This window comes from Myotis nattereri, assembly GCF_964212035.1.
Source record: "Myotis nattereri genome assembly, chromosome: 16".
NCBI lineage: Eukaryota > Metazoa > Chordata > Mammalia > Chiroptera > Vespertilionidae > Myotis > Myotis nattereri.
Window position 1 is genome coordinate 41,784,023 of NC_138091.1, and position 22,120 is coordinate 41,806,142.

General features: G+C 43.2%; 1 protein-coding gene across 1 annotated transcript in view; it reads left to right on the forward strand.

The window, feature by feature from the left end:
• The first annotated feature begins 3,166 nt into the window (after window positions 1-3,166).
• Window positions 3,167-22,120, forward strand: part of DHX8 (DEAH-box helicase 8) — a 29,291-nt gene continuing 10,337 nt past the window's right edge. The window contains exons 1-17 of the mRNA XM_081109931.1: window positions 3,167-3,367; window positions 5,229-5,314; window positions 5,712-5,784; window positions 6,869-6,954; window positions 8,036-8,145; window positions 8,535-8,906; window positions 9,324-9,468; window positions 9,562-9,765; window positions 10,699-10,786; window positions 12,454-12,551; window positions 14,012-14,159; window positions 15,361-15,542; window positions 15,954-16,148; window positions 16,460-16,645; window positions 16,993-17,203; window positions 17,550-17,731; window positions 20,488-20,628. Coding sequence (XP_080966057.1) covers window positions 3,220-3,367; window positions 5,229-5,314; window positions 5,712-5,784; window positions 6,869-6,954; window positions 8,036-8,145; window positions 8,535-8,906; window positions 9,324-9,468; window positions 9,562-9,765; window positions 10,699-10,786; window positions 12,454-12,551; window positions 14,012-14,159; window positions 15,361-15,542; window positions 15,954-16,148; window positions 16,460-16,645; window positions 16,993-17,203; window positions 17,550-17,731; window positions 20,488-20,628 — 2,655 coding nt within the window. The 5' untranslated portion in view covers window positions 3,167-3,219. The remainder of the gene's footprint in view (window positions 3,368-5,228; window positions 5,315-5,711; window positions 5,785-6,868; window positions 6,955-8,035; window positions 8,146-8,534; window positions 8,907-9,323; window positions 9,469-9,561; window positions 9,766-10,698; window positions 10,787-12,453; window positions 12,552-14,011; window positions 14,160-15,360; window positions 15,543-15,953; window positions 16,149-16,459; window positions 16,646-16,992; window positions 17,204-17,549; window positions 17,732-20,487; window positions 20,629-22,120) is intronic.

A 22,120-nucleotide genomic window follows, 5' to 3' on the forward strand; every position in this document is an offset into this window, starting at 1 on the left:
TGTCTCCCCTCAGACCTCAGTTTTACCCCAGCAGGAAAAGCCAGGGCTGTCTTGTTTGCAGCAACACCGTTTTGATGGGTGACAGGAAGTCCTGTGACTTTTCTCACCACCTTCCCTGAGGATGCCACCTTTCAGCTACACGCACTTAGATTATGTCTGCCCTCCCCCATCCAATCTAGAGGTGCTATGAGGTTCAGTGCCTTCTTTCCAACTTCCCAAGGTCTTACCCAACTGCTCACAGCTGGAAGCAGTCTTTGGGACAGAGCAGAAATAATGTACGAATGGTGGTCAGGGTTGAACACATACATCAGCCTGGGAATAAGTATATAAACAAAGCCCTTGTTATGAGGAAGGTGGTGGGAAATAATTTCTTACCCATCGCAGGTGGCGGTGTGGGTAGTGACTAAGCATAGACTATTTGTTTTACTATTTTTTTGTGAAGGTACAGTATTTACTGGGAACTATGAATGGCTGTGTTAAAAGGGCCACATGGAGGCTGTCCAAGGAAGGCAATATTATGATAATGGACAATTAATTATATTCGGTATAATTTAAAAAAATATAATACCCAAAGGACAACTAGAATGCATTTGACCTGCATTTGGTTCAGCATCTTTTATGGGGAGAGAGTAGTATTGATGAAAAAAATGTCTAAACCTGTAGAGAATTTTTATGAGTTTATTTGAGCCCAGACTGACAGTGACAGTGCTGAGAAGCAAGGTCTCAAAGGCTCTGGAGAACGACAGTTTCACAGTTTCTTTTATGCATTTGAAATTGAGGGAACACATAAGGGAGATTACAAGGGGGGAGAAATCAAGGCAGGGATTATGTGCTTTCTCGAGGGTGGTTACATCTTTGAGGGGTTATTAATTCTGGCCTTTCAAAGGCATATTAACCTAGATGCACAAGAACAATGGAGAAGGCTGGCTTAAAAACTTTTCCTTAGAGAAGTTGTAGGCCTGGGGCATGACTACACACCATGACCTGCCCCGTTAGGAATTTATAGTTTATTACAGCACTCTCTTTTCATCCACAGTAGGATTCTACGTCCATCTGTGTTTGGGCTGTCACGTTGTCAGTACCTATGTATTTACTTGTTTTCCTTCAGCATATTACCTGTAACAGGTAATATGTGTGTTGCATAAAAAATGTTCACTTTGGAAAACATGCATTTAATGGCATATGTAAATAAAACTTAATACGTTTTGCTGTTAATATTTACTACTGAGATAAATATTCAATAATTTTCAAATAATTAGAAAAGTTTTAATGGTCTTATATTGTTACTCTTGCTACATGTTATGGTTCTATAGCAGCCGTGGGCAAACTGCGACCTGCAGTCCGGATCCGGCCCATTTGAAATGAATAAATAAAAAAAAAAAAAAAAAAAAAAAAAAGAGCGTACCCTTTTATGTAATGATGTTTACTTTGAATTTATATTAGTTCACACAAACACTCCATCCATGCTTTTGTTCCGGCCCTCCGGTCCAGTTTAAGAACCCATTGTGGCCCTCGAGTCAAAAAGTTTGCCCACCCCTGTTCTATAGACATTCCCCCACAGAGCTTTTAAAACAAATCAAACTCCAGGTTTTCCCCCGCTTCCAGTTAAATATTTGAGGAAAGCAGGATATAAATCTAACTTAAAGGCAAAGAAGCACAAGGAAAGGAAGTCAAATGGAATAAGCCCTTGTGATCCTAACTCGAAACTGGCAAATTGAGCATGTGGAATCAAGTGCAGGATTTTCCATTCTACACATGGGGAAAAGGAGAAAGAGAAGGGAGGGGTAGGAAGAGGTTAGATAGTACAGTACTGACTTTTTTTTTTTTAATCCTCACCCAAGCATATTTTTCCATGGATTTTTAGAAAGAGTGGAAGGGAGGAGGAGAGAGAAAGAGAGAGACATCGCTGTGAGCGATATCGACTGGTTGCCTCCTGCATGCATCCGGACCTGGCCAGGAACCGAGCCTGCGACAGAGGTACATGCCCTTGGCCCTTTAGTCTCCGGGCCAACACTCTTTCCGCTGAGCCAAACTGGGCAGGGCCAGTGCTGACTTTGTAGGAACCTGGAAACATGGAGCTCTTGGAGGCAGTGAGAAGGACCACTCCAGGGTTTTCTCCTGGCCGTTCTTTAGTGCCCGGTGAGATGTTGGGTGAACAGACTCCAAAAGTGCAGCAGTGTGATGTAGCCTGAAGCTAAAAGCAAAAGAATCCGATTCCCTCCCTTTTGATTGAGTACAGGGCCACTCACTTTGGGGTGCCTCGGTTTCCTTGTTCGTCACACGGGGCAGTGCGGTGTGGGAAAATCCTCACCTCAGCACAGAGTTACCGAAGCAGGAATTGGGAGACCTGAGCTGATGACAGTGGGTTCACAGCATAGCAGATATTTTTGGATACAAGTTCTGAGAGGACCGAGGTGATTAGCCTCGTTAGCGTGAAGAAAATCAGGGGTTGAGAGTGGTTTTCACGAGAGGAGCCAGGTGGCATTCTGGGGACTCGGACTGAGGGGATCTGTGGTTCACAAACCTTAGTGACCACTGTTTGGGCCTTGGGATGGTGGTAACTGCCCTTTGTAGTGTTTACTGCGTCAGGCTCCTTGCAGCCCTGTCTCATTTAGTCCTCACCGGAACCCAGCGGGAGCGTCATCATCCCAATGAACAGAAGAGAAAACGGAGGCCGCTGAGATTAATTTGCCCAAGATCACTTGTCCGCTGCCTCACGTGTACAATGAGTTAGTAACAGAACTAGACTCCATTGCCTGCTGGTTTGTCACAGAGTCGCCTGAGACAGCCATGAGCCATGTTGTAAAGCAAGTTTTGCCTTTTCCCCTTGAATCTGGGTCTCTTTTTCAAGGCTTCTAAAGCGCAGGCGCGTGTGGATCGCGACCTCCTCCGGCGCCCTTTGCGCGGGCCACGGTCGCCCTCTGCCGACGCAGGAAAGGAACGCGCTGAGAGCGACTGTTTCCGGCCTGAGGGTCCTCCAAGAAGCTCGCTGGCCTATAGAGGGCGCCCTCCGGTGTGCAGAGTAGCCCATCCGGCCGTCCCTTCCTTAGACACTTCCTGTCTGATCTCTATGATCCACCCGGTTACGTCACGGGAAGTTCCTGGAGTTTTCAATTTATCGTAAACAAAAGGGATGTGCGCCGACCCGGAAGTGGAAATTGGAACGGGGCCGGTGTAGCTCCGAAGGCCAGCAGTGAGGAGGCGGGGGAAGCCGTAGCCATGGCGGTGGCTGTGGCCATGGTGGGAGCCGTAAACGGGACGGAGCTAGGCCCCGCGGAAGAACTCGCCAAACTCGAGTATCTGTCTTTAGTGTCGAAGGTTTGCACCGAGTTGGACAATCACTTGGGGATCAACGACAAGGATCTGGGTGAGCTCGGGGAAGTTTCCGCGGCCTCCGTTTGGGGTCCAGGAAAGCGGAAGGAGAAATGGGTTGAGGGGCTGGGTGTGTGTCGGTAGGAATCTCTCTCTCTGTCAGAGACTTGGGCCCAGGAAACGTGCGGCCGTGGCCTTCGCATGAGAGCTCTCCCGGCGGAGTTGTTAGAAACCATTTTCCAGGGCTGTCAGTGAAACCCAGAGCGGCCATCGCTGCTTGCTCTTTTTCCCCAGCCTCAGATAAATTAAGCAGCGTTAACAACAGCAGCTGCGTCGTCGTTGTTGTTGTTGTTGAGGATGATGATGATGATGATAATGATGGTAGACATTCTTCTTCTTGCACCGGCTGCTTGTTGAGTAACTTTAAGGCAAAGTAATCAATACGCCGTGGTGGGATCTCTTGGGGCGGCCTGACCTGGCCCAAGATATCCCACAATAACCACCTGTGAGGGCTGTTGTGAGGATCATGGGAAGGAAGCACTTAGCATAGCGATTGGCATGTAAGATGGTCAAAAAGCCTTAACCACTGGCACTGTTGTTATTAAGTCCATTGTAGCCTGATGGCATTTGGTTTTCACTTATTGTCATCAAACAGGTAAAGGCACATTCCAGCATGGAAATGGTATGTTAGGACTAATTTATGTTCGTTATTCAGATCTTCCATGTTATTGTTATTTGTTAGGATTAAAATCCGAATGAAATCATTCAAATTTTCTCCTAGGACTCACAGTTGGAGGCATATTATCTCAGCTTATCCTAAAATGCACTTCTCTCCTGAAAGGCTCTTAATTATTAAATAGCTCTAACATTAGAAGTGTCAAAAACTATGCAGGTTTACAGAGAAAAATTTGGGGCGCAAGTGAGTCTTTCATTAACTTGGAGATTGTACCATCCAGCAGTTGCCCGGCCCTCATATATAGAGTCTGCCTTTCCAGAAGCTGTAGAACGCATCCTGTGCATGCATCCCTTGCGAGTGTGTGTATGTGTGGGTGTATGTATGGCTTATGCTTTCAGACATTGTAACCTCTAGCTAGTAGTTTCATGGAAGAGATTACGATGATATGGGACAAGGAGGTCTTCCTTACATTCACTCAGAGGCCTGGTGAGCCATTTTGCAGTGACAGCTTTTCTTTTCTTTTTTTTTTTTTTTAAATATATATATTTTATTGATTTTTACAGAGAGGAAGGGAGAGAGATAGAGAGTTAGAAACATCGATGAGAGAGAAACATCGATCAGCTGCCTCCTGCACATCTCCCACTGGGGATATGCCCGCAACCCAGGTACATGCCCTTGACCGGAATCGAACCTGGGACCTTTCAGTCCGCAGGCCGACGCTCTATCCACTGAGCCAAACCGGTTTCGGCGTGACAGCTTTTCATTTGTGAAAATTAACTAGAGCCCTGGCTGGGTGGCTCAGTTGGTTGGGGTATCATCTGTACACCAAAAAGGTTTTGGGCACATACCTAGGTTGCAGGTTTGATCCCCAGTTGGGGTGCATACGGGAGGCAAGCAGTCGATGTTTCTCACTCTTCCTTCTTCTCTCTCTAAAATTAACATATTCTGGGGTGAGGATTTTGAAAAATGAACTAGAATAAGAATACCTTTCTTTTTACTAGATGGGATGCTGCCTGATTCATGAATCGTTCAGTAAAGCCAATGAGATCTTTTAAAAAATTTAGCTGGAACCGAGATGGATAATCTTGGTAGTCTAAGTTCTCTTCCTTTACCCTTACTGGATGGTGGTCTTTGGTTTTCATGACTTTGGATAACCTAGTTAGTTTTGTTTATAAATTTTTTTAATTTATTTTTTTGCTCAAGTCTCCATTCTTGTTTTAATTTCTTTTCTCATTTGCAGCTGAATTTGTGATCAGTCTTGCTGAGAAAAATACCACCTTTGATACTTTTAAGACTTCTCTGGTCAAAAATGGTGCAGAATTCACGGTATGTGTGTCTGGAGACCCCTGCTTTATTTTACTGTCACTATTGAATTTTAATTTTGATAGGATTTAATTAGGGTTTTGATAGAGAAAGGAGATACTTTGTACATACCAATCTGATACAACATTAAGTGTGTAATTTTTATTTTTCAGTTACAGTTTATATTCAGTATTATTCTGTATCAGTTTCAGGTGTACAGCATAGTGGTTAGACAATCAAGTGTAATGTTTTCATGTCACTAAGCAATGGTGATGTAACTGGATTTCCTGTGACACTTTTCTAGAAAAAAGGGGCAGGCAGGGATAACTACTCTTCTCTAAAATTTAGAGGACATCCCTCTTCTTAGTGTTTTAAGCACTGATCTAGGAGCTGACAATTTTTGTTCTGTTTGTTTTCAAAGGATTCTCTTATTAGTAACTTGCTGCGTCTCATACAAACCATGCGGCCTCCAGCAAAGCCTTCTACTAGCAAAGGTGAGCAGAGCTGCTAGCTGAGCTTAGCCTCCAGAATGGTGACTGTCAAGCATTCTGTTTCTGGTTTGATGCAAATCTAGTGTGGAAGTTCATTTGTTAACCATTAAGAATATTGTGTTTGTTTCGCTTGTTGCAGCTGCTGAACAAGTAAATGTTGTAAAATTTTTCAAATGACTTAAAGTTAAAATTGTGAGAATTATAAGACATAACCAACCAAATGAATACTGATACACTTCCCGATGCCCACATAGTTTGTTGAGGTTTTATAATCAACTAGGGGCCCAGTGCATGAATTTGTGCACCTTGAAAGGAACTGTGGGCCGTGAGGCTGCAGTGGGCACAGGGGCAGGTCTCGGCTCATCCTCTGTGCTCCCACCATGGCCCCTGGTCCCCTGTCTGCTGGCAGCCCCGCTCCCACCGCTACTGCTCCCACAGCTGCTGCTGACGGTGTGGAGCGATTGGGGCTGGCACCAAGGAGCGGGTGCGAGTGGGGCTGGTGCTGTCAGTGCGTGTGAGTGGCGGCTGCTGCCCAGATCGCCCCTCAGGAGCAGAGGGAGGTGGAGAAGCCCTCAGGGGCAATTGGGGCTGGCAACTGCTGCTCACACCCACTGACGGCGCTGAGCGGTCAGGACCAGCACCAGACGCCGGCAGCAGGTGTGAGTGCCAGGTAGAACCGTGGCATGCAAGAGCAAGGAATTTTCAGTAACCACCAGAGGCTCGCCCCGATGACAGCGACTGGCGCCCTGCCTTGGTCTGGCGCCCCTACTCGCCTGCTCCACCATTCCACTGCTACCGATGCCCGCCATGTTCCGCACGCACCTCCTGGTGGTCAGTGCGCGCGTCATAGTGACCTGTTGTTTGGTGGTTCTTTTGTTCGGTCTATTTGCATATTAAAGTTTTATATAGAGAGGTTTTTTTTTTGAAAATTAAATTATGTTTCTAGTGATATATAAGAGTAATATGTAGAAAAGTTCCATGTTCTGCTTTTAGTTTGATGCAAATTAATGAAGTTCTTTTGTTAACCATTAAGAATATTAAATATATCTTTTCTTTTACATTCTTTCATGTTCTTTAATGAAACAAGATCCAGTTGTTAAACCCAAAACTGAGAAAGAAAAGCTGAAAGAACTCTTTCCAGTCCTTTGCCAACCAGACAACCCTTCTGTTCGGGTACTGATACCATTTTGAGAATGTCTACTGTAACTGCATGTTACTCCCACCCAGTCTCTTTTCTTTGTCTCATTAGTTAATTTTTTTCTTTCTCTCTTTTTCCATTACTTATTATTTTAAGTTTTCCTTTATTGTAATATATTTTTCAAAGTGAAAATATTTGATCATTCCCTGAGCATGTATTACATATAGAATAATGTTAAAGGGTTCAAGAATGATATTTGAAGGAAATGAGATTAGGAATTGTGGAAAGCTGTGAATAGGGATATGAAATAATTTAAGGTTCTGGAACAGATGCCTGATGTGTAAAATTAGATTTTTTGCTCCATTACTTGTTAGAATGTCTAATTTTTGAAATGTTTTGGTTTTAAAATTTTATTTTAGCAAGTATTTATTGAGTATCTGTTATGTGCCAAGCACTGTTCTAAGTACCAGGGATACAGCAGTGAACAAGGTAGATTAGAGTTTCTGCCCTCTTGGAGATGGTTACATTCTAGTATTGGGGTGGGGGCAGGAAATAAATATGTAAACTCCTCTAGCAGAGAGGAGACAGGCAATAAACAAATAAGTAAGCACATATGTATATGTAGCTGACAGGGGTAAGAACTATAGAAAAAATCAAGCAGGTGAAAGGGGAGAAGGAAATGCAGAGGGAGAGGTGCTTTTTAAACATTTTAGCATCTGTTTTCTATTTATAATCATCATTTGCATTGCTTTCACAGAAGGGGTGATATCTAATTTCCTTCCATAGCCTTGCATTAAGGACAAAGGGGATTTGCCAAATGTAGAAGTGACTTCCAAGAGCCTTTGCTCATACCTCTGCCTCTATCTCAAATTGTGTTAGAAATCTCCACCCTCCCCCTGCCCGCGCCCCCCCTTCCTTCACATAAGCAGTTAGCAATGTAGAGACTGTCAGACTTGTAGTACCTGAAGTACAGATTTTTTTTTTATAAGTGTTTATTTGAGCCAAACTGAGGACATTGTCAGTAAACCAGATCTCAAATGCTCCTGAAGTACAGATTTTGAGTGATATTCTCCCCCCACCTCTTCTTCTCCTAACTTTGCTCCTCTGCCTCTGTAGACCATGCTGGATGAGGATGATGTGAAGGTCGCTGTGGATGTCCTGAAAGAACTGGAGGCTTTAATGCCCAGCGCAGCAGGCCAGGAGAAGCAAAGAGATGCTGAGCACCGGTTTGTCCTTGATGTCCTGTCTTTTGGAAGTTTAGCGTACTATGGTAGTTGAATTTTGCGGACCAGCCAAGTAAAATTTTGGGCTAGTTGACAGAATCTAGACTGGCCATTACCATGTTGTTAGATCTATTTTTATTGCTCCCTGGCAGGAGTATGTATGCAGCAAATGCTAAGATGTTCAGAAGATAGAAGTATGGACTCAGAGGCTGAATATGTTTATGGCCTCATTCTTTATTGATCTGCAGGGATGTCATAGTTATTGAAACTGTAATTCAGTTTAACTCTTAGAAGGCACTTAACCAGATGCATGGCGCTGTGCTGGGTGCTGGGGATGCAGAGATGGAATTGGGCTGGTTTCTTTTTTACGCAGGTGTCTGTTGATTTGTTAGGGACAAGACAAAGAAGAAGAAGCGGAGCCGGAGCCGGGACCGAGAGCGAGAGCGTGACCGTGACCGTGACCGTGATAGAGAACGAGACCGTGATAGAGACCACAAACGGAGACACCGGTCCCGCTCTCGATCACGTTCCAGGACCCGTGAGAGGAATAAAGGGAAGTCTAGATATCGGTCCAGGAGCAGAAGTCAGAGTCCCCCCAAAGACCGGAAGGACCGAGACAAGTATGGGGAGAGGAATCTGGACAGATGGCGGGATAAGCACGTGGACCGCCCTCCCCCAGAAGAGCCTGCTATCGGGGACATTTACAATGGCAAAGTTACCAGCATCATGCAGTTTGGATGCTTTGTGCAGCTAGAGGGACTAAGGTAATGGCTAGTGCCCTTCTTGCACACCAGTAATGGGCAGAATTTCTTTATCACTGGGGCTTTTCAAATTATAGAAAGTTATTATGATTAATGACACTTAAATCAGCCATATCAGTTGATTAGAAATTGACTTCGTGTTTGAAGTGTTGCAGAGCCATTTCTTCTTTCCTCGGTCTGCAGGAGATCTGCCCTTTGGCTGATTGAGTCAGATAAGAGTCTGCTCAATTCTTATTCCCGCTGCCGCCTCATGTTTTTGGGAGGGAGGGTGGTAATACTATATGCTATTGTTTGACCCCCTTCTTGTTACTTTCCTCTTGAGCTTAAGACCATTTCCATTTGTTCAGTTCCAACAAGGGTAGAAGTCAGTTGGGAAAAGGTATTTTAGACATGCTTTGGATGTGTCTGACTCTCCCTCAGGAAGCGGTGGGAAGGCCTGGTGCATATTTCTGAGCTCCGGCGGGAAGGCCGTGTCGCTAATGTGGCTGATGTGGTGAGCAAAGGCCAGAGAGTCAAGGTCAAAGTGTTGTCCTTCACTGGGACCAAGACCAGTTTGAGCATGAAGGTAGGTGAGATATCCAGCCTGTTACCACATCTGATGGCCCAGGATACATAAGAAGACAGCAAGTGAGCTAGCTTCGTTTTCTGTGTGCCTTAGGATGTGGATCAAGAGACGGGGGAAGATCTAAACCCAAATCGACGGCGAAATCTTGTCGGGGAGACCAATGAGGAGACGTCTATGAGGAATCCGGACAGACCCACTCACCTCTCCCTCGTCAGTGCCCCTGAAGTAGAGGATGACTCGCTGGAGCGCAAGCGCCTGACCCGCATCTCTGACCCCGAGAAGTGGGAGATCAAACAGGTTGGGGCCCTTTGCTTTCATAGCCACATAGCCGCTCAGTATGCAGCGTGGTGGTTAAGAGTGTGGGCCCTGGAGCTTGATGGCCTGGGTGACTTCTGGCCACTTACTAGCTGTGTGATTCTAAGCCACGTTACTCTCCCTCTTTGTGCCTCGGTCTGCTTCTCTGTAAAAACAGCTGGTGGTGGACTTGTGGGGATTAAATGAGTTAATAGAAGTAAAACTCTTAGGTTAGTGCCTGCGTATGTGGTAATGCTATGTAAATTTTTTTTTTTTAAATATATTTTTATTGATCTCAGAGAGGAAGGGAGAGGGAGAGATAGAAACATCAGTGATGATAGAGAACCATGGATTGGCTGCCTCCTGCACGCCCCCTACTAGGGATCGAGCCCACAATCCCTAGCATGTGCCTTTGACCGGAATCGAACCCAGGACCCTTCAGTCCGCAGGCCGATGCTCTATCCACTGAGCCAAACCAGCTAGGGCGCTATGTAAATTTTTGCTCTTGTTTTTATCATTCATCAGTAAATATCAGAACCACGGGTGTCCCAGGTACTATGTAAAAGCTAGGGCTACAAAGACATGGTTCCAGCCTTTGAGGAACTCCCAAGTCCAGTGGAGGAGACAAATTGAAACAAAAAATTGTAAAGGTTTACATATTACATAATAAAGAATGTGTAGAATGCTATGGAACCAAGGAAAGGAGCAAAATTAGCAGATAACTCTTCTGGGGAAGGAGACACTTGAGCCAGGCTTTCGGGCACCATGTTGTCTTGTCCCCCCAGGGATGGGATTTATGATGTTTGAGGCTCTGCAATCCTGGGTTAGAAGAGAAAAAAAACCTTGGTTTTCTACATGAAACCTCTGTATTAATTCTACAAAAGAAGAGTTTTGATCTTGGCAAGTTACAAATGCTGCTTTCTGTCCTTTGGCTAGATGATTGCTGCTAATGTTCTTTCCAAAGAAGAGTTTCCAGACTTTGATGAAGAGACTGGCATTCTTCCTAAAGTAGATGATGAAGAAGGTAACTAGCCACTGGGATTGAGCAGGATAATGGATTGGGAGGAAAGTTGGAAAATTGAGCTATTGGACAAGGTGGTTTATTTGTAGTTTAATCCAGTGGTTCTGAGTCATTTGTTCCTTGGGTCTCACCATTCATCTCTCTAAGAACAAGCGTCTCTCCATGATGGAAGCAAAAAAATTCATGTTTCTGGCAAACATTTGTATATTATTATGCTTGTTGCTTATAATAAGTTTTCAAGATAGAAAATGTTTAATTATATTTTGAGGATTAAATTTGATCTCATATTCTTAGTAATTGTTCTGAAAACCCTGGGTCCACTTAGATGAACTCTGAGTTGTCCTAGAAACAATTTTTAACTCAGTCCATTAACAATTTTTAAAAATTGTGAAATAAATCCTGTAATGGAACACATATAATTTATATAACAACAGTGAATGAGCACCTACTAAATAACATCTACACACCTACCTACCAGTAAAGTAGAGCTTTACCAGCACCTTTGACCCCCTACATGCCCCTCTGATTAGATCTTTCTCCTTCCTCTGTGCATCCACCCTCTTAAATTTTGTGTTATTCATTTCCTCACTCTTATTAACATTTTACTATCTATATCTTTGTCCCTAAACATTAGTTTGTTTTTGAACTTATTTTTTTTTGATTCATTATCATTCTTTTGGTATTTATCTATGTTGATTTTTATAGTTGTATTTCATTCATTTTCATTGCTACAGAGTGTTGCTCTATCTAAATTTACCACAATTTATCTATTTTACTTTTGATGGCATATGGGCTGTTTCTGGTCTTTATTTACCTATGTGAATAATACTGTTATAAAATTCCTATACTTGTCTCTTGCTGCTGCACATATGCAAGACCTTCTCTTTTTTTCCTAAATATTGAGGAGAAGAATTACTGGGTGGTAGGAATGTGCATGTTCAACTTTACCAGCAGTCCAAATTGTTTTCTGAAGTTTTTGTACCAATGAAATGTGAGTTAGTGCCTCTTGTTCCACATTTAAAAAAAAAAAAAAATATATATATGTAAATACATATATATGTATTGATTTCAGAGAGGAAGGGAGTGGGAGAGAGAGATGGAAATATCAATGATGAGAGAGAATCACTGATCGGCTGCCTTTTGCATGCCCCCCACTGGGGATCGAGCCCGCAACTGGGCATGTGCCCTTGACTGGAGTTGAATCTGGGACTCTTCAGTTCATAGGCTGATGCTCTATCCACTGAGCCAGACCAACAGGGCCATGTGGCTCCACATTCTTGGCAACATTTAGTATTGTCCCTTTGTCTAACTTAATTCTTTTTGTGTGTGTGCAACTCTATTGTGGGTTAAGAGTAAATTCTATACTTAAGTGGGATGGCAAGTACCTTAGTACCATCTAGAATATCAGAGCAGCATTTCCCACAGGCTTAATGTCTTTGAAAGTGGCTCTGTTTAGTTCTTGGTGGGAGCACAAATGCCCTGGAAATGGCTGGAGGCCGGGGGTAACAGACACCTGGGTGTGGCTTTACTTGCATTTCTGTCCTTTTGACCTTGGGAGGCAAATTTGGTGATGATTTCTGGTGCTTATGGAAATTAATTCTTTTGATGAAAATGGTTGGTCACTTCTCTCTTTTGTTTTTGACTAATTCTTCTTTCTGGGGGACTTTTAGATGAGGACCTTGAGATCGAACTGGTTGAGGAAGAGCCTCCCTTCCTGAGAGGGCACACCAAGCAAAGCATGGACATGAGCCCTATTAAAATTGTTAAGGTGAGAAATGCTGGGACTCTAATCTGAACTTGTCAAGGGAACTTCTTAATGTAACAATTCAGTTTTCAGAGCAGTTTATTAATCTGTGTAAGCAGAACTCAGACCACAGGAGGTAGTATTGACTGTTGATTAGGGTCTAGAATATTTTTGTTTTAAAAGGATATTGACCCTGCTTTTGCCTTTGTAATTCTTTTACTTTTTTTTTTTTTTTTTAAGAAGCAGAGATAAATATGTGTGCTTGATCTACATCACAATTATGCCCAGGCCTTAGGGCTTGAATCATAACCGTGCATATTCAAAGGCAATGTGGAAGGGTTCAGTTGCTGTTGGCCCCCAACATAAAGCTATTAGCACTGGGTGTTGTGGCCTGTCTGTCAGGAGAAGAATTCATGGAACAGTTAAGATAAAATTTTAGATTTGGAAAAGGGTTTTCTTAAAGGTCTCTCAGCCCAGCCACCCAGTCAGTGCTTGTATTCACCCATGTATCCTTCTTCAGTGTTCCTCCATGTGGTCTTCTCACATCTGCTTGACATTGTTGGTGGTAGGGAAGTCACAGCCCTAAGGAAACTCATTCCACCTGCAGGTGGATCTGATCATTTGTTCTTTAGGTGGAACTGAAATCTGTCTTCCAGAAGTGTCCCCAGTGGTCTTCATTTTAGTTCTTGGGTCCATACAGAAGAATTTTTATTCCTTTTTTTTTAAAAAAAATATTTTTATTGATTTCAGAGAGGAAGGGAGAGGGAGAGAGAGATAGAAACATCAATGATGAGAGAGTATCATTGATTGGCTGCCTCCTGCACGCCCCCTACTGTGGATGAAGCCTGCAAGCGGAGCATGTGCCCTTGACCGGAATCTAACCCGGGACCGTCCAGTCTGCAGTCCAATGCTCTATCCACTGAGCCAAACCAGCTAGGGCTTTATTCCTATCTTATATGTTCTATCTCTCTTGGGGTTCTCAATTTTATTTTATTTTATTATTATTATTTTTTTTTATTGATTTTTTTACAGAGAGGAAGGGAGAGAGAGAGTTAGAAACATCGATGAGAGAGAAACATCGATCAGCTGCCTCCTGCACATCTCCCACTGGGGATGTGCCCGCAACCCAGGTACATGCCCTTGACCGGAATCGAACCTGGGACCCTTCAGTCCACAGGCCGACGCTCTATCCACTGAGCCAAACCAGCTAGGGCTTTATTCCTATCTTATATGTTCTATCTCTCTTGGGGTTCTCAATTTTAAGTCAACATCCTCAATTCCTTCAGTGATTTATTATTGTCCTTGTTCATTTTCTCTGAATTAGCTACACTTTCTTTCACGTAGTCTGGTATGTTGATATGAACTGTTTTTCTAGGTGGGTCTTATTCTTTAGGTTCAGGTGGTTTAACATCTACATTTTATTTCCTGGACATCTAATGCATGCTGAGATCCCACTGTAATGTTGCTTTGTCCTCTTGCATTAGAACCCGGACGGCTCGCTCTCTCAGGCAGCCATGATGCAGAGTGCCTTGGCCAAAGAAAGACGGGAACTCAAGCAAGCCCAGCGAGAAGCTGAGATGGATTCTATTCCCATGGGACTCAACAAACATTGGGTTGATCCTTTGCCTGATGGTAGGACCCTAGGAGTGTGTGTGTGGGGGGGGGGTGAACTTAAAAAAAAAATCTGACCCTTTAAAGTATGCTGGGAGGGGCACTGCCAGCACGTACCAAAGATTTAGCCTTGGGTTTGGTGATTTGCTTTTTCCTTTAGTTAAAGCATGTTTTTTTTTTTTAAACAAGTGTTTAAAATAAAAAATGTTTTAGTAACCCTGGTAAAATTATTAAACTGGCTGAGTTTTTCTACTGAATAACTTAAAAATAATGCAGCTTTGAAACTTCCCTTTTCATCTAATTTTTTGTATAATAAATATTAATTAACTGCTGGATATAGTCATGACAAGTATTTTGTTAATTTGTGTTAGGCAACTGAGGATACAGCTGCTTTGATGAGACAATTTAGTGGGGAAGGTTATGTTTATCAAATAATTACCAAATAACTAAGTCATGACCAGTGCTGTATGAAGAGGTACAGATAGTGTAGTTGGCTGCAGTGGGTCACTTCCCTGGGAAAGTCTGTTAAAGGGGGCTGGGGAGTGTGTTCTGGGTTGAGGACTAGCCTGTGCTGAGGCTGTGAGGTGGGAAAGAAGGTGTGTGGCTGGGATACAGAGTAATGGGTGAGTGGTGGGGGATGTAGGATGGAAGGCTAGGACTTGGTAGATGGTATTAGGAATTAGGGCTCAATTCTGAAGTTCACTGGGAAATGTTGCATAGTTCCTTTTTTTTAAAATAATATATTTTTAAAATTGATTTCAGAAAGGAAGGGAGAGGGGGAGAGAGAGAGAGAGATAGAAGCATCAATGATGAGAGAGAATCATTGATCACCTGCCTCCTGCACGCCCCTTACTGGGGATGGAGCCCACAACCCGGGCATGTGCCCTTGACCGGAATTGAACCTGGGACCCTTCAGTCCATAAGCTGACTCTCTGTCCACTGAGCCAAACCGGCTAGGTCTGTTGCATAGTTCTAAGCAGGAGTATGGCATGATCAGAGTTGCATTTCTAAAGGATCTTGAGGGTACACTGAAGAATGGCAGGAATAGACACTGATAAATTAGGAGACTTTTATAATACTAGTTCAGGGGGGAGAGGATGGTGGCTTGAACACAGAGCTAACAGACAGGAGGGATGTACTGGAGAAATCTGATTTGTTGAATGTGGAGGAGGGGCAGTGGGGTAGCTTGAGGACAATATTAAGTTACTTGTTTCCTTTGCAGCGGAAGGCAGGCAGATTGCTGCCAACATGAGGGGTATTGGGATGATGCCCAATGACATCCCCGAGTGGAAGAAGCATGCCTTTGGGGGCAACAAAGCTTCTTATGGAAAAAAGACCCAGATGTCAATCCTTGAGCAGAGAGAGAGCTTGCCTATCTACAAACTGAAGGAGCAGCTGGTCCAGGTGAGAAGCCCCTTTATGATACAGTGGTCTGGGAATAAGATGACATGTTTTAATTGAAATTAGCTGGACAAGTGTGTGAAATGACTTTTCCAAAGGGGATAAGAAAAAATCCAGAACATTTCCAAGTGGTTTTTTATTGATTTTAGAGAGGAAGGGAGAGGGAGAGACAGAAACATCAGTGATGAGAGAGAATCTCATTGATTGGCTGCCTCCTGCCTGCCCTCTACTGGGGATTGAGCCTGCAACCCAGGCATGTAATCTTACATCCTGGTTGTAATCTTACCATATGTATACTAACTATTGTGTATGCTTTTTTCTCCTTTAGTGTTAGGACATCCGCATTCATTATTTTACTCCAGAGTGATGTGTGGCCAATTTTAATGACTGTATTTGTATTCTGTTGGCTTTCAGGCTGTCCATGACAATCAGATCCTGATTGTTATCGGAGAGACAGGATCTGGGAAGACAACGCAGATCACCCAGTACCTGGCGGAGGCGGGCTACACTTCCAGGGGCAAGATTGGATGTACTCAGCCCAGAAGAGTGGCAGCCATGTCAGTGGCCAAAAGAGTGTCAGAGGAGTTTGGTTGTTGTTTAGGCCAAGAGGTAAGTGGGTGGTGAAGCTGTTCTGTAAAACCCTGAAGAAAGGGTAAGGCCAGGTCTCAGATCTCTATCTATAAAGTGGGAATAAATGCAACCTTTTTTCAGGGTTCTCCTGAGGGAGAGAGATTCCCATCGCCATCATTGATATGTTCAGGATCAAGTCCAAGGTTGATTTTAGTATGAGGAAATCACTGTACATCTTGGTTAAATTCTTGTCTATCAAGATAACGGTAAAGGTTTGACTGGGCTGAAATCTTGCCTGGTGATTACACAAAGGAGAGATTTGTGTCTAAGATTTTGAACTTCTGCTTTAGGTGGGCTATACCATTCGATTTGAGGACTGTACCAGCCCCGAAACAGTCATCAAGTACATGACAGACGGGATGTTGCTCCGAGAGTGCCTGATTGACCCCGACCTCACGCAGTATGCGATCATCATGTTGGATGAGGCGCATGAGAGAACAATTCACACTGATGTGCTCTTTGGATTGTTGAAGAAGGTAACTGGGTACACTTTGGTGACCCTCCTAGCTGTTGAGAACTGAATTCTGGGAATTGGATTTGAGTACCTGTGCCTTTTTGGGTAGTCCTTTTTTAAATTAAAAAGAAATTTTTTAAAATTGATTTCAGAGAGAGTAAGGGAGTGGGGGAGAGAGATACAAATTTAAATGATGAAAGAATCATTGATCAGCTGCCTCCTACTGGGGATTGAGCTCATAACCCGGGCATGTGCCCTGACTGGGAATTGAAGCATGACCTCCTGGTTCATAGGTTGATACTCAGCCACTGATCACACCGGTCGGGCAGGGTAGTCCTTTTTAGTAAGCCACATCACATTTCCCTTTAGACAGTTCAGAAACGGCAGGACATGAAGCTGATTGTCACCTCAGCTACCTTGGATGCAGTGAAGTTTTCTCAGTACTTCTATGAAGCTCCCATCTTCACCATCCCTGGCCGAACATATCCAGTGGAAATATTGTACACAAAGGAACCTGAGACAGATTATCTGGATGCCAGCTTGATCACCGTCATGCAGATCCATTTAACAGAACCACCAGGTAGGGGGGAAAGAGGATTTTTTCCTCTTAGGCCAAAAGTCAGTGTGGTTATCTTTTTCATTCAGCTTTCTAAAAATGCCTTTTAAATATTGTGTTAGGCTTACATGTTTGAAATGGCGGTGGTAAAAATAGAAATAAGATTGGTGTGCAGGGTTTAAATGCACCTATTTAAACATAGACACGAATTATAAATAAGTAAGCAGAATAAACAAATGGCTAAAAACCTCTTTATTAGAGGTTGGAATTTGAGTGTGCTTTCTGTCATTTGGAGCTCTGTTAATGTCACTAGGGGCTTTGGATAGAAGCCACACACACAAAATAAATTGATGCCCTGTTCTCTTCTTAGGTGACATCCTGGTCTTTCTGACTGGTCAGGAGGAGATCGACACTGCCTGTGAGATCCTGTATGAAAGAATGAAATCCCTGGGACCTGATGTTCCAGAGTTGATTATCCTCCCAGTGTACTCTGCTCTCCCCAGTGAGATGCAGACGCGAATCTTTGACCCAGCTCCACCCGGCAGCAGAAAGGTAACCCTGGGCAGAAATGAGGCCCTAATGGGGATTGCTTAGGTATATGTAAGTCTTGTTTATTATGTTTTAGAGACTGGTCCAGTCAGTTTGCTAAGGAATGTGGGTTTTGTATGTGATCCCTGCTGCTTTTCTTTTTTTCATTGGACAAATATTTTTTGAGCATCTTTCAGGCTTTGGGGTAGAACCAGGGTGGCAGATTGAAGACTGGCCTCTTTCTACTGTGGGGCATCCACTAGCAGACATGCCTTTAACATATAGTGTGAAAGTGCTATTGGTGCTCTGGATACCCAGAAGGGGAGCACCCAACCATGTACAGTGGGGCCTTGACTTACGAGTTTAATTCGTTCCGAGACCGAGCTCGTTAAGGAGCTAGTTAAGGAGCTCGTTAACTCAAATTGCTCTGTCAACTCACTGCAAAAAAACGGCGGGAGACAGCTGGTATCTCAAAAAACTCGTTAGTCTGGACACTCGTAAGTCAAGGCCCTACTGTATTCTTACAGGAAGTAAGGATCCAAGCTAGTCTTGAAGAACACGTGGTTGTTCATCTAAGCAAGAAGAGCAGGAGGACAGGTGTTCTGAGTAGACAGCATAGCCTGTGACAGCCTAGAGGCGAGAGAGTGTGGCCATTTCAGGGAGCTGAGTAGTTCCAATAGTTGGAACTGAGGGTGCATGTGTGCATGTGCATGAGGCGATGGAAAAGGAGAGAGATGGATTTTTAAAAATAACAGCTTTATTGAGATATAATTTTCATACCATACAAGTTACTTCTTTAAAGTATACAATTCAGTGGTTTTTAGTATATTCACAGAATTGTGCAATCATTAATTCCCCCCCATTATTGATGGCAATTAGTCATTAACCATTAATCACTACAATTTTAGAACAATTTTATCACCTCTCAAACCCCCCCTCCCCCCGCTTCAAAACACACTTATATCCTTTAGCAGTCACCCTCTATTCATCCTTCTACTCAGCCTCTGGAAACCACTAATCAATTTTTTGTCTCTATGAATTTATTCTGAATGTTTCATATAAGTGGGATCATATAATATGTGGTCTTTGGTAACTAGCTTCTTTGATGTAGTATGTTTTCAAAGTTCATCCATGTTCTAGTATGTGTAAGTACTTCATTTCTTTTTATTGCCAAATATCCTATATAATAAAAGCCTAATATGGTAAGTGTCCGGTCATCCATTCAAACAATCAAAGTGTAATATGCTAATGATATGCTAAGGCTGCTCAACCACTTACATGATGTGCACTGACCACCAGGGGGCAGACAGTCGACCAGTCGACCAGTCGCTATGACATGCACTGACCACCAGGGGGCAGATGCTCCGAATGGTAGGTTAGCTTGTTGCTGGGGTCCGGCCAATTGGGACTGAGTGCTGAGTGAGACGGACACACCTTGGAGCCCTCCTGCGGTCCCTCCCCAGCTGGCCAACCTCCCGCGTCCCTCCCTGACCCCAATTGTGCAACAGTGGGGTCCCTTGGCCTGGCCTGCACCCTCTCGCAATCCGGGATCCTTCAGGGGATGTTGGAGAGCCGGTTTGGTTCGATCCCGCAGGCTAGGCCAAGGGACCCCACTAGTGCACGAATTCGTGCATTGGGCCTCTAGTTGTAGAATATTATTTATATCCAAAATATGAATGTACCACATTTTGTTTATCCTTTCATCAGTTGATGGATTTGGGTTGTTGCCACATTTTAGCTATTATGAGTAATGCTGCTATGAACATTTGTTTACAAGTTTTTGTATGGACATATGCTTCATTTCCTTAGGAATGGAAAACAGATGGATTTGAAAAACATTAAGGAGTTAGACTGGACAAGACATAGTGAGTGTCTGAAGTGTAGGGGAGAAGGGCAGGGGAGAAGTCAGGAATGACTCCCAGGTTTCTGGCTTGGGCAGCTGGATGGAAGATGGTGCTGAGGAGGGAAACATGGAAGAGGAGCAGGTTTGGGGGGAAAGATTGTGATTTCTTCTCTGTTGTGTTTCTGATGATTAGACTTTTTTTTTTTCTAGAGGGCTTCTGCAGCTCTGTGGCAGGTTGAAGCCTCTCAGGGCCGGTAAGGTGCTGGCATGATTTGAGATGTTCTGGTGCCTCCTAGCAATGATTTTTCCAAGCAATTGTGTTTTATTAGCTGAACCTCTGGGTGCAAGAGCAGTAGCAGTGCCAAGCTGAGACCAATAATCTTCTAGATCACGTATACTGCTGCATACACGCAAACTGTGAAATTCCTCTGCTGCCTCATGGTTCATTTTATGATTAGGAAGAAAAAAACTCCCTCTTGTTCCGCATACACAAACAGCCCATTTTGTAGTCCAGATGTCCCCGTGGGGGAAGAAAAATCTCATTTTGCCCTGGCACATGTGATGCCAGGAAGTCTGTGCTTTCCCAGGGTGCTAGAAAATTAAAATTGTAGTAATCAGCATTGGATCTAGAAAATGAGATCTGTAGCCGTTTGCATCAAATGAAATTGGCTTTGAGTGGCCTTTGCTTTTTCCTATTCCACTTTTCCTCTCAGGTACCCACCCCCCTTCCAATCCCAAGCTAACCCTTAAAAAGAAGGCACCTCCCCTTTTGAAGCCAAACCGAGATTGTGCTCTCTAATCCTGTAGGGAGGGAGATTGCCGCACCCTCCTTTGGGAAGATGTTGGAGTTCAGAAGTCCTGTTTCCTACCTCTTTAAAGTGCACAGCTCTGGGTGAACCTGCTTAGCTCAGTCCAGTTGTGTCTCCTTCATCTGCAGGTTGTGATTGCCACCAACATTGCAGAGACATCGCTGACTATTGACGGCATCTACTATGTGGTGGACCCTGGATTTGTGAAGCAGAAAGTTTACAATTCCAAGACAGGGATCGACCAGCTCGTGGTGACTCCTATTTCTCAGGTATGGCAGCTTCTACCAGCAGCTTTCCTGAAAATCCTGGTCAATCCATTTCTGACATTTTTTATGGTTTTGTATTTTGGACTTTATTGTTTTCAAAGATGAACTTTTAAGGTCCTGGGTGCTTTCGGGAGATAAGAAAGATTTTGTGTTGTTTGTTTTTAATCTTTAGATAGTGTTTCAACATTAAAAATCCCCATAAAATTTGAACTTAAAATAAGTTTGAATCCTAGCACCATAGATTACATAATATGGGTAGTAAGAGCCTATTTTTATTTTATTTTTTTAATATTTTGTTATTGATTTCAGAAAGGAAGGGAGAGGGAGAGAGAGATAGAAACATCAATGATGAGAGAAAACCATTGATTGCCTGCCTCCTGCACGACCCCTACCGGGGATTGAGCCCGCAACCCTGGCATATGCCCTTGACCAGAATCGAACCTGGGATCCTTCAGTCCGCAGGACAATGCTCTATCCACTGATCCAAACCAGCCATAGCAGAGCCTATTTTTAAAGTACTGTACTTAGCCAGCGATATCTGAGATAGTAACAATTCATGAGATGATCATGTGTTTTTTGGTAATTATGGAATAATTTCCTGCCTAAATTATATTTAAAATGAATAACCTGATTATCCTTTTAGAGGGCAGTTTGGCCATAATTTAGCCAAAATTTTTAAAAAACTATTTCTTTAACCTAGCAGTTCCAATATATCTGAAAGTTAGGAATGGTTGAATACATATCTGAAGGTAATGCAAAAGGATTTTCACTGAATGGCTGTTTATATTAAAAGAAACTGGAAATATTCCCTCAAAAGGGAAGTAGTTTAATAAAATATGTTATATCCATGCCATAGAATGTTATATGGCATTAACATGGTGATGTGTATCTATATTTAATGACATAAACATATAACTCTGATATATTATTTGAAAGAAGTGAGCTATAAAATAGCAGGAATAGCATGATCCAATTTTTGTTTAAAAATAGATGGTGTGCACTTGTGCACAGTGTATGTGAATCTGCCTGAGACTTGAAAGTATGTAGTTGAAATGTTAGTTGAGGTTATTTTTCAGTGGTGCTGCTGGTTACTGTGCTAATGGGTGAAGTACTTTTTTTTCCTCTTTACATTTAAAAAATAAGTGTGTGTGTATATATATATATATATATATATATATATATTTATTTATTTATTTATTTTTTATTTTATTTTTTTGATTTCAGAGAGGAAGGGAGAGGTAGAGAGAGATAGAAACATCGGTGATGAGGGAGAATCATTGATTGGCTGCCTCTTGCACACCCCCTATTGGGAATCGAGCCCTCAACCCAGGCATGTACCCTTGACCGGAATCAAAACTAGGACCCTTCTGTCTGCAGACCGGCGCTCTATCTACTGAGCCAAACCAGCTAGGGCCATCAGGCTATTCTCATTTTGAAACTCAAGTAATAGTAGCTAACACAAGTAATAGTACCCTTGCAGGGTACTTACTAAGTG